Source organism: Gymnoscopelus braueri (genome assembly GCF_963280865.1).
Source record: "Gymnoscopelus braueri genome assembly, chromosome: 12".
Classification (NCBI taxonomy): Eukaryota; Metazoa; Chordata; class Actinopteri; order Myctophiformes; family Myctophidae; genus Gymnoscopelus; species Gymnoscopelus braueri.
The window spans coordinates 51,571,241-51,585,761 of record NC_137614.1 but is presented as its reverse complement, the minus strand read 5'-3'; the positions used below and the strand labels follow the sequence as shown (position 1 = coordinate 51,585,761).

The 14,521-nt window shown below is 39.3% G+C and overlaps 1 protein-coding gene across 1 annotated transcript in view; it reads left to right on the top strand.

Moving 5' to 3' along the window:
* Positions 1-7,298: 7,298 nt before the first annotated feature.
* Positions 7,299-14,521, top strand: part of LOC308097414 (uncharacterized protein) — a gene marked incomplete at its 5' end in the record, with an annotated part of 31,829 nt that continues 24,606 nt past the window's right edge. Inside the window, 2 exons of the mRNA XM_080445174.1 lie at positions 7,299-7,440; positions 9,215-9,283. Coding sequence (XP_080301300.1) covers positions 7,299-7,440; positions 9,215-9,283 — 211 coding nt within the window. The remainder of the gene's footprint in view (positions 7,441-9,214; positions 9,284-14,521) is intronic.

The following is a 14,521-nucleotide window of genomic DNA, read 5'->3' as shown; positions in this document are numbered from 1 at the left end:
CACTTAACACATTGAGTGCCAGAGTTTTTTTAAAACAGGGTACAGTCAGTGCCTGGATTTTTAAGCTTTCTGGCTCATCTTTCAAGGACCACAGAATATTCTGTGCTATTCCTATGTAAACACCAAATATCTCATATAGACCCTGGTAGGTCTGTATGATGCAGATCTGAGGGGCCTTTAATAGACCCTGGTAGGTCTGTATGATGCAGATCTTTAATAGCCTGAATGAAATACAGGAGGAGAGTGAATGAGCATTTAACAAACTGGTTCTCAACCTTTTTACACCAAGTACCACCTCAGAAAAGATTTGGCTCTCCAAGTACCACCATTATGACTGATTATTACGGCACAAAGAGACAGACAGAGACACAGAGAGACAGACAGAGAGACAGACAGAGAGACAGACAGAGAGACAGACAGACAGACAGACAGACAGACAGACAGAGAGACAGACAGAGAGACAGACAGACAGACTGACAGAGAGACAGACAGAGAGACAGACAGACAGAGACAGACAGAGAGACAGAGAGACAGACAGAGAGACAGACAGACAGAGACACAGAGAGACAGACAGAGAGACAGACAGAGAGACAGACAGACAGAGACACAGAGAGACAGACAGAGAGACAGACAGACAGACAGACAGAGACACAGAGAGACAGACAGAGAGATAGACAGACAGAGACAGACAGACAGAGAGACAGACAGACAGACAGAGAGACAGAGAGACAGACAGAGAGACAGACAGAGAGACAGACAGAGAGACAGACAGACAGAGACACAGAGAGACAGACAGAGAGACAGACAGAGGCACAGAGAGACAGACAGACAGACAGACAGACAGACAGACAGACAGACAGACAGACAGACAGACAGAGACACAGAGAGACAGACAGACAGACAGAGAGACAGGCAGAGACAGACAAACAGAGATAAAAATATACAGGCAGGCAGAGACAGAGAGATACGCACGCACGCACGTGTGCACACACACACACACACACACACACACACACACACACACACACACACACAATGTGCTCCAAGGCAGCTAACGAGAAGTTGAACTTTTTACCGCAGCTTTGCAATGCGCGACTCAGCGCGAGGGCGAGGCATGTCGATGGCTTTACTTGGTCACAGCTGTAAGGTTAATCGCGGACTTAGCCTGATTCAGTTTGTCTCGTTATTAGGAAATCTATAAGTGAGTAAGAGCAAGTGCTATTCTGTGACCCAAGACATCCACCACTTCAGTTTCTACGTGCTGCTGGTCAAAATATTCTCCTCTCTCCACACTTAGTTCCAATTTTGAGCCACGATTGCATCATTTTAATTCCGCTATTTATTAGTATCTTAATACCGTTTAGCTTGTTGTGATCGTTGTGATCGTGGCAAATACAAAAACGCCCCAAAACACAGTCGCCCCGGGGCATATCCGGCGGTATTCACCTGGTATTCCTAAATGTAACCTCAGTAAACTATGTCTAAACGAAACCTAACCTTATTCCTAAACTTAATCTCAGTAAAACTATGCCTAACCTTATACCTATTTCTAACCTTATCCTCAGTAAAACAAATAAGAATACAAGCACCGCTGGTCCGCCAAAAAAACATGGGGGCGAGCGTGTTTAGGGGCGAGTCTGCCGGTTACCATCATGGCCGCATCACCGACACAAAGCCAACATAAACACGGCACTGACAACGTAATCGTATTAATATACAGGAAAGCATCTCATTTCCATGATATCATGGTAAAGTTATAAATAATTCATAGAAGTATTTCGATAGTAGCCTATTATACGTTTTTATATTATTTTATATCTCAGTTCACACTTTTTTCTTTGTTTGGGCAGTTGCTCTGCGTACCACCAGAGGGGGTCCCGCGTACCACCGGTGGTACGCATACCACAGGTTGAGAACCACTGAACTAAAACAAAGGTTAACGCATGAGCAGTGTGTAAACCTTGAGGTTACAACTAAAGGCCTGGAATTTGGTCATGTTAGGGTCAAGGCCACTTGGCCTTTGGTGTTGTCAATGTTTTTAAGGACACAAAGGCCAAATGCCAGGGCAGGAAGACCATCAAATAAAACAATGATTTTTAATCCCACGGAAATAATGAATTTAACTTGAAGGTTAAGGATGATTTCATTTTAATATAGTACAAGAATAGTATAACTATCTGTGAAATATAACCCATTCAATTCACAAAATAATGTATTGGCAAATTACCAATATTTGTACAAAGTCATATTGGTCTCAATATTTGTCACATTCAGCCCTGGACTTCACTGATAGGTAGGGGTCACATGAATCACATTAGATTCACAGATTAGAGATTTTATGTATTTTACAAGTTTCCCCTTCTCTCTCCCCTCTCTCTCTCCCCACTCTCTCCCCTCTCTCTCCAAAGCGTTGCTTGGCAGCATTTTAAACTGGAATATAGGCTCAAAATCAAACCTGGTAATGTGTAGCTTTTCACTTGATGTTGAGTCTCAACTAGACAACTGGTGTGTCTCGTATTGACAGGGAAAGGGTTAAATCAGTGTGGGGCAGCGCAGGCGGGGGGGGGGGGGGGGGGCATGAAGGCCACAGTGGCCGTAGGGCAGTGCAGGCACGCGCGACGGACAGTGTGCAGAATACAGTATACAGTATACAGCTGTATAGTCTCAGCCACGCCTTCGGCCGGGTGGAGACAATTACAGCCAGCAGCAACCAACTAGACTGAGAGAGAGAGAGAGAGAGAGAGCGAGAGAGAGGAGAAGAAGGAGGAGAGAGGGAGAGACACAAGGATTTAACAGTAGAAACTTTAGAGACAGACAGAGCCCCACAAAAGGCTAAATATCAACACAAGGCGTGCGTTTCAAAATCAAACACATCTGTTAATCAGAATGATTATCAGCTGGGGATGTGTTGGAAGCTAGCTGTCTGTGGATAAGGATAATTCCTTTTAACAGGACGTTCATGAAAGTCCTTGCGGGCTTGTTTCCAATGAGGGCCTGTGAGCAATTAGGGTTAAGAGTCTTGCTCAGGGACAAATTTCATTTCATCGACACATATGCTGACCTGGCATCGTACCTGGGGCAACCTCTGTCTGTCTGTCTGTCTGTCTGTCTGTCTGTCTGCCTGCCTGCTACAACACCACACTGACTGACAGCTTTCCTTTTCTCTCAGATGAAGTCAGTTTTGCAGGGTTGCAAGTCCCAGCTAGCCTTACCTCACACTTCCGGGTCACAGCTCCTCGCTGTAAGCTTGCAGCTAGCAGGTGATTCTGTGTTATTAGAAAGAAAGTGACGGCCCGAGCTACATCGGGCGCGTCAACGTGCTTCTGTAAGTGGAATTTACTGTCGCACGTATGTGATTGAAAAGCTCCAAATGATGCCAATCATACCAGCTACACCAGACGTGTGGATAGTGTATGAGCTTGTTCTGTATTGAGTATTGACACATTATAGTGATAATATCTATATCTACTGTATACTCTAGAATGTTCTCTCTAGCCAGCAGGACATTTAGAAGGCTTAGCCTCCCCTAGCCGGCCCTGTCTCCAACACTTTGGAAAGTATTGTAACTAATACATCCTGTATTCCTTTACCTGCATAAAAGAAAACTAATGATAACTGCAGTTCACTGTTTTAACTGTATAAAATAATATATTATAACTGTTTTTAACCATATAAAATATATTATAACTGTTTTTAACCGTATAAAATAATACATTATAACTGTTGTTAACTGTATTAATAAATAATACAATATAAGTGCTGTTAAGTGTATAAATACTTAATACATTATAAGTGCTCTTAAGTGTATAAATACGTAATACTTTATAAGTGTTGTTAAGTGGTGGTAAATAGGAGGAAACTGGCACTGATAAATTAGTCACACACCGTGTTCTTTGTTGGCATGTGAACAGTGAAGGAATGAGGACCTCCTCCAACCTAAAAGTTATCTCACCTCTGATCAAAGTCAGGTGCCTTCACATTAAACTATTATGACACAGCATATGTTTTTTGTCTCTCAAGTGTGGGGGAAAGTTTGGGGGAAAGTCAACTTCCTTGTTCCAGTGTTCCATTGGCATTTTATCCTTGACGTTTCCGTGAGAAGCATTTACCATGTAATTATCATGTCTAATAAATCAAAACAAATCAAGTGTAGCTTGTAGTCTTACATGTGCATGCCTTGGAATTTCTCATCAACAGAGAACACCTGATCACCTTAATGGATGCACTACCGTACCTTGCCAAACCAAATGGTTTAGCTGGTAGAACTCTCTTTCTGTCCTCAAGTAAAACACTGTCTTTTGACAGTTTTATTACTTATTTATTACTTTATTACATTAACCACTTGAACTAGGGTTCAAGTGGTTAATGTAATAAAGTTCCTATCAAACAAACATTTGCCGGCCCCCCTGTAGTAACTCTGGGGATCCCCTAGGGGTCCCCAGTGTTACTACCTAACCCTGTAGTAACTCTGAGGACCCCCTAGGGGTCCTCAGAGTTACTACCTAACCCTGTAGTAACTCTGAGGAGGGGGGTCCCAAATCCCCTGTTGAAGACCCATATATATTTAACCATTACATGTCCTTGTCTAATCCTTACTGTGTGCTCCCCACACCTGTGTGTGTGTGTGTGTGTGTGTGTGTGTGTGTGTGTGTGTGTGTGTGTGTGTGTGTGTGTGTGTGTGTGTGTGTGTGTGTGTGTGTGTGTGTGTGTGTGTGTGTGTGTGTGTGTGTGTGTGTGTGTGTGCGCGCGTGTGCGTGTTTTCTTTGTCATTTCTTCACCATTCATTTCCTTCTGAGAATCTGCAGGTGTAACTTATTTATCTGTGTTATTTATCTGTGTTATTTATCTATGTTATTTATCTATGTTATTTATCTATGTTATTTATCTGTGTTATTTATCTGTGTTATTTATCTGTGCCAATTTCCTTCTATTTCCCACCAGATAACAGCAGTAATAATCAGTGATGGACAGTAGAGTAAATGTACTTGAGTACTGTACTTAAGTACATATTCTGAGGATCTGTACTTTACGTATTATATATATTTTTTTATACATTTGAAAACTTGTGCAATGGGACATTCTGCATAATGAGTACTTTATACTTTTGGTACTTTAAGTACATTTTGATGCCAATACTTTTGTACTTTTACTCAAGTAAATTTAGATTTACGGATTTAACTGCTGTTAACTGTATAAAATAATACATTATAAGTGTTGTTAAGTCTATAAATACATAATACATTATAAGTGTTGTTAAGTCTATAAATACATAATACATTATAAGTGTTGTTAAGTCTATAAATACATAATACATTATAAGTGTTGTTAAGTCTATAAATACATAATACATTATAAGTGTTGTTAAGTCTATAAATACATAATACATTATAAGTGTTGTTAAGTCTATAAATACATAATACATTATAAGTGTTGTTAAGTGGTGGTAAATAGGAGGAAACAGATAAATAAGTCACACACTGTGTTCTTTGGTGGCATGTGAACAGTGAAGGAATGAAGAAGTAAACTGATACTAGTGTAACATTATACTGATGGAGGAAAGATTTTCATCAAGCTGTCATCGTAGGTTGATTCATTAATGATGTTGTAAAAACCCTGCTTGTCCTGTTCTCACACACACACACACACACACACACACACACACACACACGTGACTTCCCCCTAGGGGTCCTCAGAGTTACTAACCCTGTAGTAACTCTGTGGACCCCCTAGGGGTCCCCAATCCCATGTTGAAGACCCATATATTTAACCATTACTGTCCTTCTCTAATCCCACACCAATAAGACTGGGTTTTAATGTTTAAAATGTTTAATAATTAATGTTTAATGTTTCTGCCTGACAGTGACTATCTGTCCATCTTTTATCTCTCTCTCTCTGTGTGTGTGTGTGTGTGTGTGTGTGTGTGTGTGTGTGTGTGTGTGTGTGTGTGTGTGTGTGTGTGTGTGTGTGTGTGTGTGTGTGTGTGTGTCTCTCTCTGGGTGTGTGTGTGTGTGTGTGTGTGTGTGTGTGTGTGTGTGTGTGTGTGTGTGTGTGTGTGTGTGTGTGTGTGTGTGTGTGTGTGTGTGTGTGTGTCTGAAGCCAGCAGAACAACAAGGTGAATGAATCAACCTACGATGATGAAATACATTCGTTAGTTTTGTTTCCTCCTTCAGAATTAAGTTACAGAAGTATCACTTTTTTCTTTGTCATTTCTTCACCATTCATTTCCTTCTGAGAATCTGCAGGTGTAACTTATTTATCTGTGTTATTTCCTTCTATTAGTGGTGGACAGTAGAGTAAATGTACTTGAGTACTGTACGTAAGTACATATTTTGAGGATCTGTACTTTACTTGAGTATTAGATTGTTTTGACACTGATTACTCTTACTCGAGTACATTTCCAAGACAAATACTTTACTTTTACTCGAGTGCATTTCTAGAAAGGTAAAACTTGGGAAATGGGACATTCTGCATAATGAGTACTTTATACTTTTTGTACATTTTGATGCCAATACCTTTGTACTTTTACTCAAGTAAATTTAGATTTTCGGATTTGTTTTGCTTGTGACAGAGTATTTCTGCATTGCAGTATTGATACTTTTACTTAAGTAAAACATTTTAGTACTTTTTTCCACCACTGCATCACAGATGTACATGTACACACACACACACACACACACACACAAACTCTTTAACTCTTTTTTCACCTTACACCAAACGTCATGGCCAAAAAATAGCCGATCTACAAGCTCACAACACATCACGCTGAAACACGTTCTGAGCTTGTAGATCGGCTATTTTGGGTGAATGTTTCCCCCAGAATAGAGATACTAGGGTTCAAGTGGTTAATGTAAAAAAGTTCCTATCAAACAAACATTTTCCGGCCCCCCTGTAGTAACTCTGGGGACCCCCTAGGGGTCCCCAGAGTTACTACCTAACCCATTTGACTCCAGTCTGTGGTTTCATTTAGGGTTAGCCTTAACCTTACTTGGACAGTGCAGGAGCATCAAGTTTAACTGAGGCGGCCATTGAATTCCCTCACGCATGCACACACAAAAACTGCATTGTCATCCAAAGCTTCATCTGTTGTTCAGACAAAACAAGACATTGGTCAACACCTCCGTCAACACGTTTCTAATTACATCCGTGTTCACACGTCACGTCTGTCCACATGCCAATGACTACGTGGAGGCAAGACTCACAGAGTGCACATCTGCAAAAAAAAGAAAAAAGCATCTCAGGTTACCAGGTAGGTGTGTATATAAGATGCTGCATGCGCAGCATTGATAGAGCATTTCAGGATGAAGACTGCTGGTGTTTTGCTGATCTTCCTCTTCTGTCTGTGTTCAGCTGAGCCTGACCTTCAGTTCCAGCTGAGCCTCAAACATGATGAGAACCAAGAAACAGCGTTGGACGTGAGCCTCAACCATCATGAGAACCAAGGTAAGGATGATGGAGATGCTGATTAAAGGGCAAGACCACGTTGGTAGAGTTTTGGGTTGTGTAGTTACCTTGCCATGATGTAACTCCAAAGGTAGACAGGAAATCAAAGATTATTGCTCCATTGATTAGAAATTGATAATTCTAAATATGCTCCTCATTGACTTACATTGTACGCTGAAACAGCTCTCAAAGTCAGTCTATTAGCATGTAAACGAACACAAACAAAGTTGATTCAGACAGCATAGAACATCACCAAACCAATTACCGTTTATTTTGTATATGAAAATGTCAACTTCCTGTTGATTTTACTATTTGAAGGTCCGGATCCAGATCTGCGGATCCAGTCCGCAAGAATAAGAATAAGAATAGCAAAATCAACAGGAAGTTGAATTGTTTTATTAAAAAAACAAATAGTACTGGGTTTGGTGATGTTCTACATTGTCTTAATCAACTTTGTTTGTGTTCGTTTATGTGCTAAGAGTGACTTTGAGAGACGTTTCACTGTACAATGTAAGTCAATGAGGAGCATATTTTGAATTATCAATTTCTAATCAATAGAGCAATTATTATTATTATTATTATTTATTATTATAAATAGATTTCTTGTCCACCTTTGGAGTTACATCATGGCAAGGTAACTAACTACACAACCCAAACCTCTACCAAAGTGGTCTTGCCCTTTAAACCTCTTATCCAGCCTATATACTTCATACTGTATTATAGTATATATTGTGAAAATAGCTCACGACCAAGACAAAACTACAAGCTCACAACCAAGGTTGTTATAGTTTTTAATTATCAATATCCTTTTTTTGGTACATTTATTACTTTATTATAATGTCAGATTGAAAAGAAGTTACATTGGGAGTGTTAACTACAATATTTGCATTTTGAATTTTAAACTAAAATAGAATTATGAAAGATCAACATTTTCCCTATTTTTTCCATGAAGGGGATCTTGTTTCATTTATATGATTATAAGATTATATGATTTACTTAATCACAATAAAAACTTTACCCTTTATATGCCAGTTTTGATCATACATCACTAACCGCGTTTTTGAAAAATACACTATAATTAAATATTCTAAACACTAATTTGATTATTATTAGTATCACTGGCTGACCCATCTGAATAATAAGTGTGAAGATTGATTTTGGTGCATTATTACTTTTTGTATAATGTTAGATTGAACAAAACAGTTACGTTGGGAGTGTTAACTAATGTGAAAAATGTAATTTCCCTTTTCTGTGCAGCAAACTTCTTAAAGTTTTGTAAAAAGTCAATCACAAAATTGCCTAATTTTAGCCCCTCCCCCATAAATACAAAGAGGTCTCGTACATTAATGTGATTCTCTGTGTTAAATAAAAGTTACAAACATGTTAAAAAAGGGTTACAAACATATTAAATAAAGGTTACAAACTAAATGGGGGACAATTTGTAATTGACTTTATTTTTACGAAACTGAATGAAGTTTGTTGCAGAGAAAAGGGAAATTACAGACAAAATATTTTTTCTCTTTCATTTAAAGGGGAGGGGGGGGGTCAGTCTATGGTAGCCTATAAATCTTGTAGTTAACACTCCCGACGTAACAAAAACATCTCACAGTCAGAATACGGTGGATATGGATGAAATATATAAATACATATGAGATATATAAATACATATAAAATATATAAATGCATATATAAATAAAGTGGATATGGATGAAACTCATGAGACTCATGAAACTCTCTGTTTGTTTGACACAATGTGATTGTGTGTATTTTTCAGAAACGGACAACCAATCTAATTCCAGTAAGAATGAGGTGGAAGCACCAGGAGGAAGTTCTGTGAATGCAGGTAAGACAGAGACATTGGAAAATGACTTACTGTTACTCAAATAATACATCATTAATTGCATGTATGTATGGATGTATGGATGGATGGATGGATGGATGGACAGTGGTTCCGTCGCCATTACCAAAAAGGTAACTGGGAACTAACCAGAGCTTTGGGCAAACCCCGCCCCCAGAGAGCCACTGGAATCCAAACCCAGACCCATAGAGAGAGAGAGTTATGACACGCTTTGATCTCCCCGCAGAGCGGGCCACTATGGGCTGTAGTTCCAAAATTTGGAACTTCCTCATCGAGATAGACAGAGCATTTCTGCATTCCATTCTTACAATGGGAGTCAACGCTAGTGTCGTCACTCTCATTAGATCACGCTGTCCAAACCGCGCCCCTAGACCGACCGGTCTCGGTCTCGGTCTCTCTCTCTCTCTCTCTCTCTCTCTCTCTCTCTGAGCAGAGAAGCAATTATTAACCTATTTAACAGACTAACGTATTTTAAAGGGATAGTCACCCCCTAAATGATTTTTTTCTATGGATTAGTCACCCCATGGAGACTTGAATTCATGTTTTGTTTTGTTTTTTTGTCGCATTCCTAAGCCAATAATGTGATGACCGGTAGGAGACACAAAGAAGACTCTTTGTGTCTCCTACCGGATCTGCTACCGGTCATCAAATTATTGTCTTAGGAATGAGACAAAAACAAAAAAACATCCATGAATTCAAGTCTCCATGGGGTGACTAATACATAGGAAAAAAACTTTGGGCTTGTTTTTCTGTAAAGTTGCTTGTTGGTAGCTGCGGGTTGTGGTATTTTGGACTTGTTTCTAAAGTGTTTAGATGCTTATTTTGGGGTTGTTTGAACCAGGGATTCTCATTCTTTCATGTAAAATACCCCCAAATTAATATGCATTTGTCTGCGCACCCCCATCTGAAAATATGTTATGCCAGGGAGTCAGGACTCCCATACAACATTTGTGTCATTAAAAGGTTTAAAAAATATTCCACATTTTCTTTGAAATAGCAGATTTGCAAGCTCACAACGCCTCGTGTTGCGACGCGTTGTGAGCTTGTAGATCTGCTATTTTCAAATAGCCAACATATAGGTTTTAAAGTGCTCATGTGGCCTATTAGTTGCTTCTTTTGGGCTTGTTTTCATAGACCTGGTTGCTTGTTTCTCTCGCAAAACCTGGCAACGCTGGCCTTGTCAACGTTAGACTGTCTGGGATCAGTTAACTTTACAGGTTGCAGATCCGGTCTAGACCGGATATGGCCACGGCCTTTGTACGTGCCTATTTGTTTCCGTAAACTACCGGATACAGTAGGCGGGCTCTACGCAGGATTGGCTCTCTGAGCAGTAAATAGACACTCCCCCCCCCCTCACAACCAACCAAACCACACACTCTGGCAGAGACCATTTAAATTAAACATTAAACACTAAACATTGTTGTGGTTAGCCCAGGCTGACACATTAGGATAGTTAGTTTACTTACTAGTTATAGTCAGTGTTGCATTGCTGAATTGGAACGTGGTTGTACTCTATTTTAATGACGTGACGCGCACGTGGCTTAACACCTACACTACAGGTCACACAATGGACAATTGATATGCATCTAGGCTCATTCCTATGTTCATTCACCTGGTGTGAGTCGGGGGAGCCTTTGTAAACTTTGTTGAGGTGTGAATTTAAAGTGGTTTTAAATCTAGGCGTGTGCCTGCGCGTGCTATTGGTCAAATAGGTTCTTGCACGCCGTGCAAGGCCGTCCCATGAGTAATGCAACCCTGGTTATAGTTATGTTTAATTTAATTTCATACAAAACTGATTTGTTAAATTTGATGTTGATATTGAAGTTAAGATTAACACATCTGTGGTACACAATTTGATTTATTTTTCTATATATTATAAGTGCTTTATGTGCTTGTAATTTCAAAACAATTGTACAGTACAGAAAAAAGTGCTAGACTCTACATATTGTATAACATTGTGTGGCAGATACAAAATACAATCATAGAATTCATAGACCATAGACAGCACTATCATCAGTGTTGTGTAAGTTAATGTTGTGTTTGTTTACACATGATCTTCCTATTAATATGTTGGATTCATGTTAGTGAATGTAGCCCCTAGAGGGTAGTAGAGTACAGGCCAGGGTGACGTCCTGAGTGAGACACATATTTAAGAGGGTTCTGAACAGGCTAGTAATCTGTGGGTCCTCACAACACTGCCGGTAGCGTGTTGTTGAGAGGGGGATGTTCGAGTGCTGACCTGTTAATCGGCCTGTTTGTTTCTGTATTGTATCCTCGCTTTTACTGTTGTAGTATGTTATATGGTCTACAATGAGAAATGTTTTTATATCGTCAGGTCTGTGACACTTTTGGTGCTCTTGTCGTGCCTGTCCATTGTTTGGGGTGTGGCCTCTTCAGTTACATGTAGGCATTTAAACTGGAGAAATGTGAGTATTATGTCTGTGCAAGGGTTGATATATGTTCAATAGTTTATATGTTTCTGTGTAGCATTGTGTTTAACTTACATGTATGATGTCATTGCTCCAACAGATACAGGTGGAGGGGGGGGGGCTGTTCTGCTGTGTGTGTGTGTGTGTGTGTGTGTGTGTGTGTGTGTGTGTGTGTGTGTGTGTGTGTGTGTGTGTGTGTGTGTGTGTGTGTGTGTGTGTGTGTCGTGCGTGTGTGTGTGTGTGTGTGTAACCTGTTGAGAGGGAGGTTTGCCTGTGTGAAACCACTGAACAGTGTGTATAAACTTAAGAGCTATATGGTAAAGTAATCCTTTTATTGGTTTGCCTATTGTAATTTACCTGTGACACTGTATTAGTGCATTATGTTGTGTTGGTATTGTATGCCATCGTGCCATGTGTATAATATGAACTGACAAATGTGTTTTGTCGTTGATTGTACTACGTCCATGTGGAACAAGCAGCACCTTAAGGACCCTGTTCCTTTCCCTTCATTAATTGCTTTATTTTGATTTGTTTTGTACCAGTCTTCCCAAGCTATTGAGTCACTCTTGCAAGTACCATTTTGTAAATATTTTATTATAGAAAGGTTTACAAAATGGTTCTTGCATTTATTTGCTTGTTACAAAACAAATCAAAATAAAGCAATTAATGAAGGGAAAGGAACAGGGTCCTTAAGGTGCTGCTTGTTCCACATGGATCTACAATCAACAACAAAGCACATTTGTCAGTTCATATTATACACATGGCACGATAGCATACAATACCAACACAACATTATGCACTAATACAGTGTCACAGGTAAATTACAATAGGCAAACCAATAAAAGGATTACCTTACCATATAGCTCTTAAGTTTATACAAGCTGTTCAGTGGTTTCACACAGGCAAACCTCCCTCTCAACAGGTTACACACACACACACACACACACACACACACACACACACACACACACACACACACACACACACACACACACACACACACACACACACACACACACACACACACACACACACACACACACACACACACACACACACACACACACACACACACACACACACACACACACACACACAGAGAACAGCCCCCCCTCTCCACCTGTATCCATTAGAGCAATGATACATGCAAGTTAAACACAATGTTACCCAGAAACATATAAACTATTGAACATATACCAACCCTTACACAGACATAATACTCACATTTCTCCAGTTTAAATGCCTACATGTAACTGAAGAGGCCACACCCCAAACAATGGACAGGCACGACAAGAGCACCAAAAGTGTCACAGACCTGACGATATAAAAACATTTCTCATTGTAGACCATATAACATACTACAACAGTAAAAGCGAGGATACAATACAGAAACAAACAGGCTTACCGATTAACAGGTCAGCACTCGAACATCCCCCTCTCAACAACACGCTACCGGCAGTGTTGTGAGGACCCACAGATTACCGACCCGTTAGCTGCCTGTTCAGAACCCTCTTAAATATGTGTCTCACTCAGGACGTCACCCTGTACTCTACTACCCTCTAGGGGCTATTAACATTTAACCATGAATACATTTTCAGACATTTAACTTACACTCTCAATACTTAGTAAACAAGATCTTTGGCTCTGTACTTGGTCTGCTCTTTGATACACCAAACCTGTTTGCTGAAAAAATTGCCGATCTACAAGTTTAGCCTGTTCCCCCCAGCATAGGGTTCAAGTGGTTAATGTAAAAACATATATATATATAATAAGTTCCTATCACACAAATAGGAACATAGGTACAATGTACATACAAACAGAGCAATTACTGTACCTTTAAAGTTTTACAGTTGTCCCCAATTTTGTAAAAGCTTATCCCAAGCTAACCTTTCCTATGTGGATATTTAGGTGGATATTTATTTATAACTGTTTCTGACAGCAAATGCACACTTATTATGTTTTCATAAGTTAGATTTCCCTCAGTTGCTATGTAAACACATCTCTGTGTACACATCATTTATATTCCCTTTTAATTGTACATACATTATTTTGTTTTGATTGTATTGTTATTGTTCCTCTTTTGCTTCGGCAATGTAAACATGCAGTATGTTTTCTCATGCCAATAAAGCCCTTTGAATTTAATTGACAGGGAGAGAGAGAGACACACACACACACACACACACACACACACACACACACACACACACACACACACACACACACACACACACACACACACACACACACACACACACACACACACACACACACACACACACACACACACACACACACACACACACACACACACACATTTAGGCTATTAGAAAATAGCCGATCTAAAAGCTCACACTTGTAGCTTGTAGATCTACTATTCCCAAAATATGGTTGTACATTTTGAAAACTTGAAATGGGATATTCTGCATAATGAGTACTTTTACTTTTGGTGCTTTAAGTATATTTTGATGCCAACACTTTTATACTTTTACTAAAGTAAGTAAATTCTGCATACCAGAATTTTACTTGTAACAGATTATTTCTACATTGTGGTATTGATACTTTTACTCAAGTAAAACATTTGAGTATTGTCTGTGGTGCACTTTACATTATAAATAAAAGCCATTATTATTATTATTAATTATTATATATATATATATATATATATATATATATATATATATATATATATATATATATATATATATATATATATATATATATATATATATAGTGTTTGCATGTGATGACATGTAGAGGAATAAATGTTGACAACATGTTGATAAAATGCCTACAT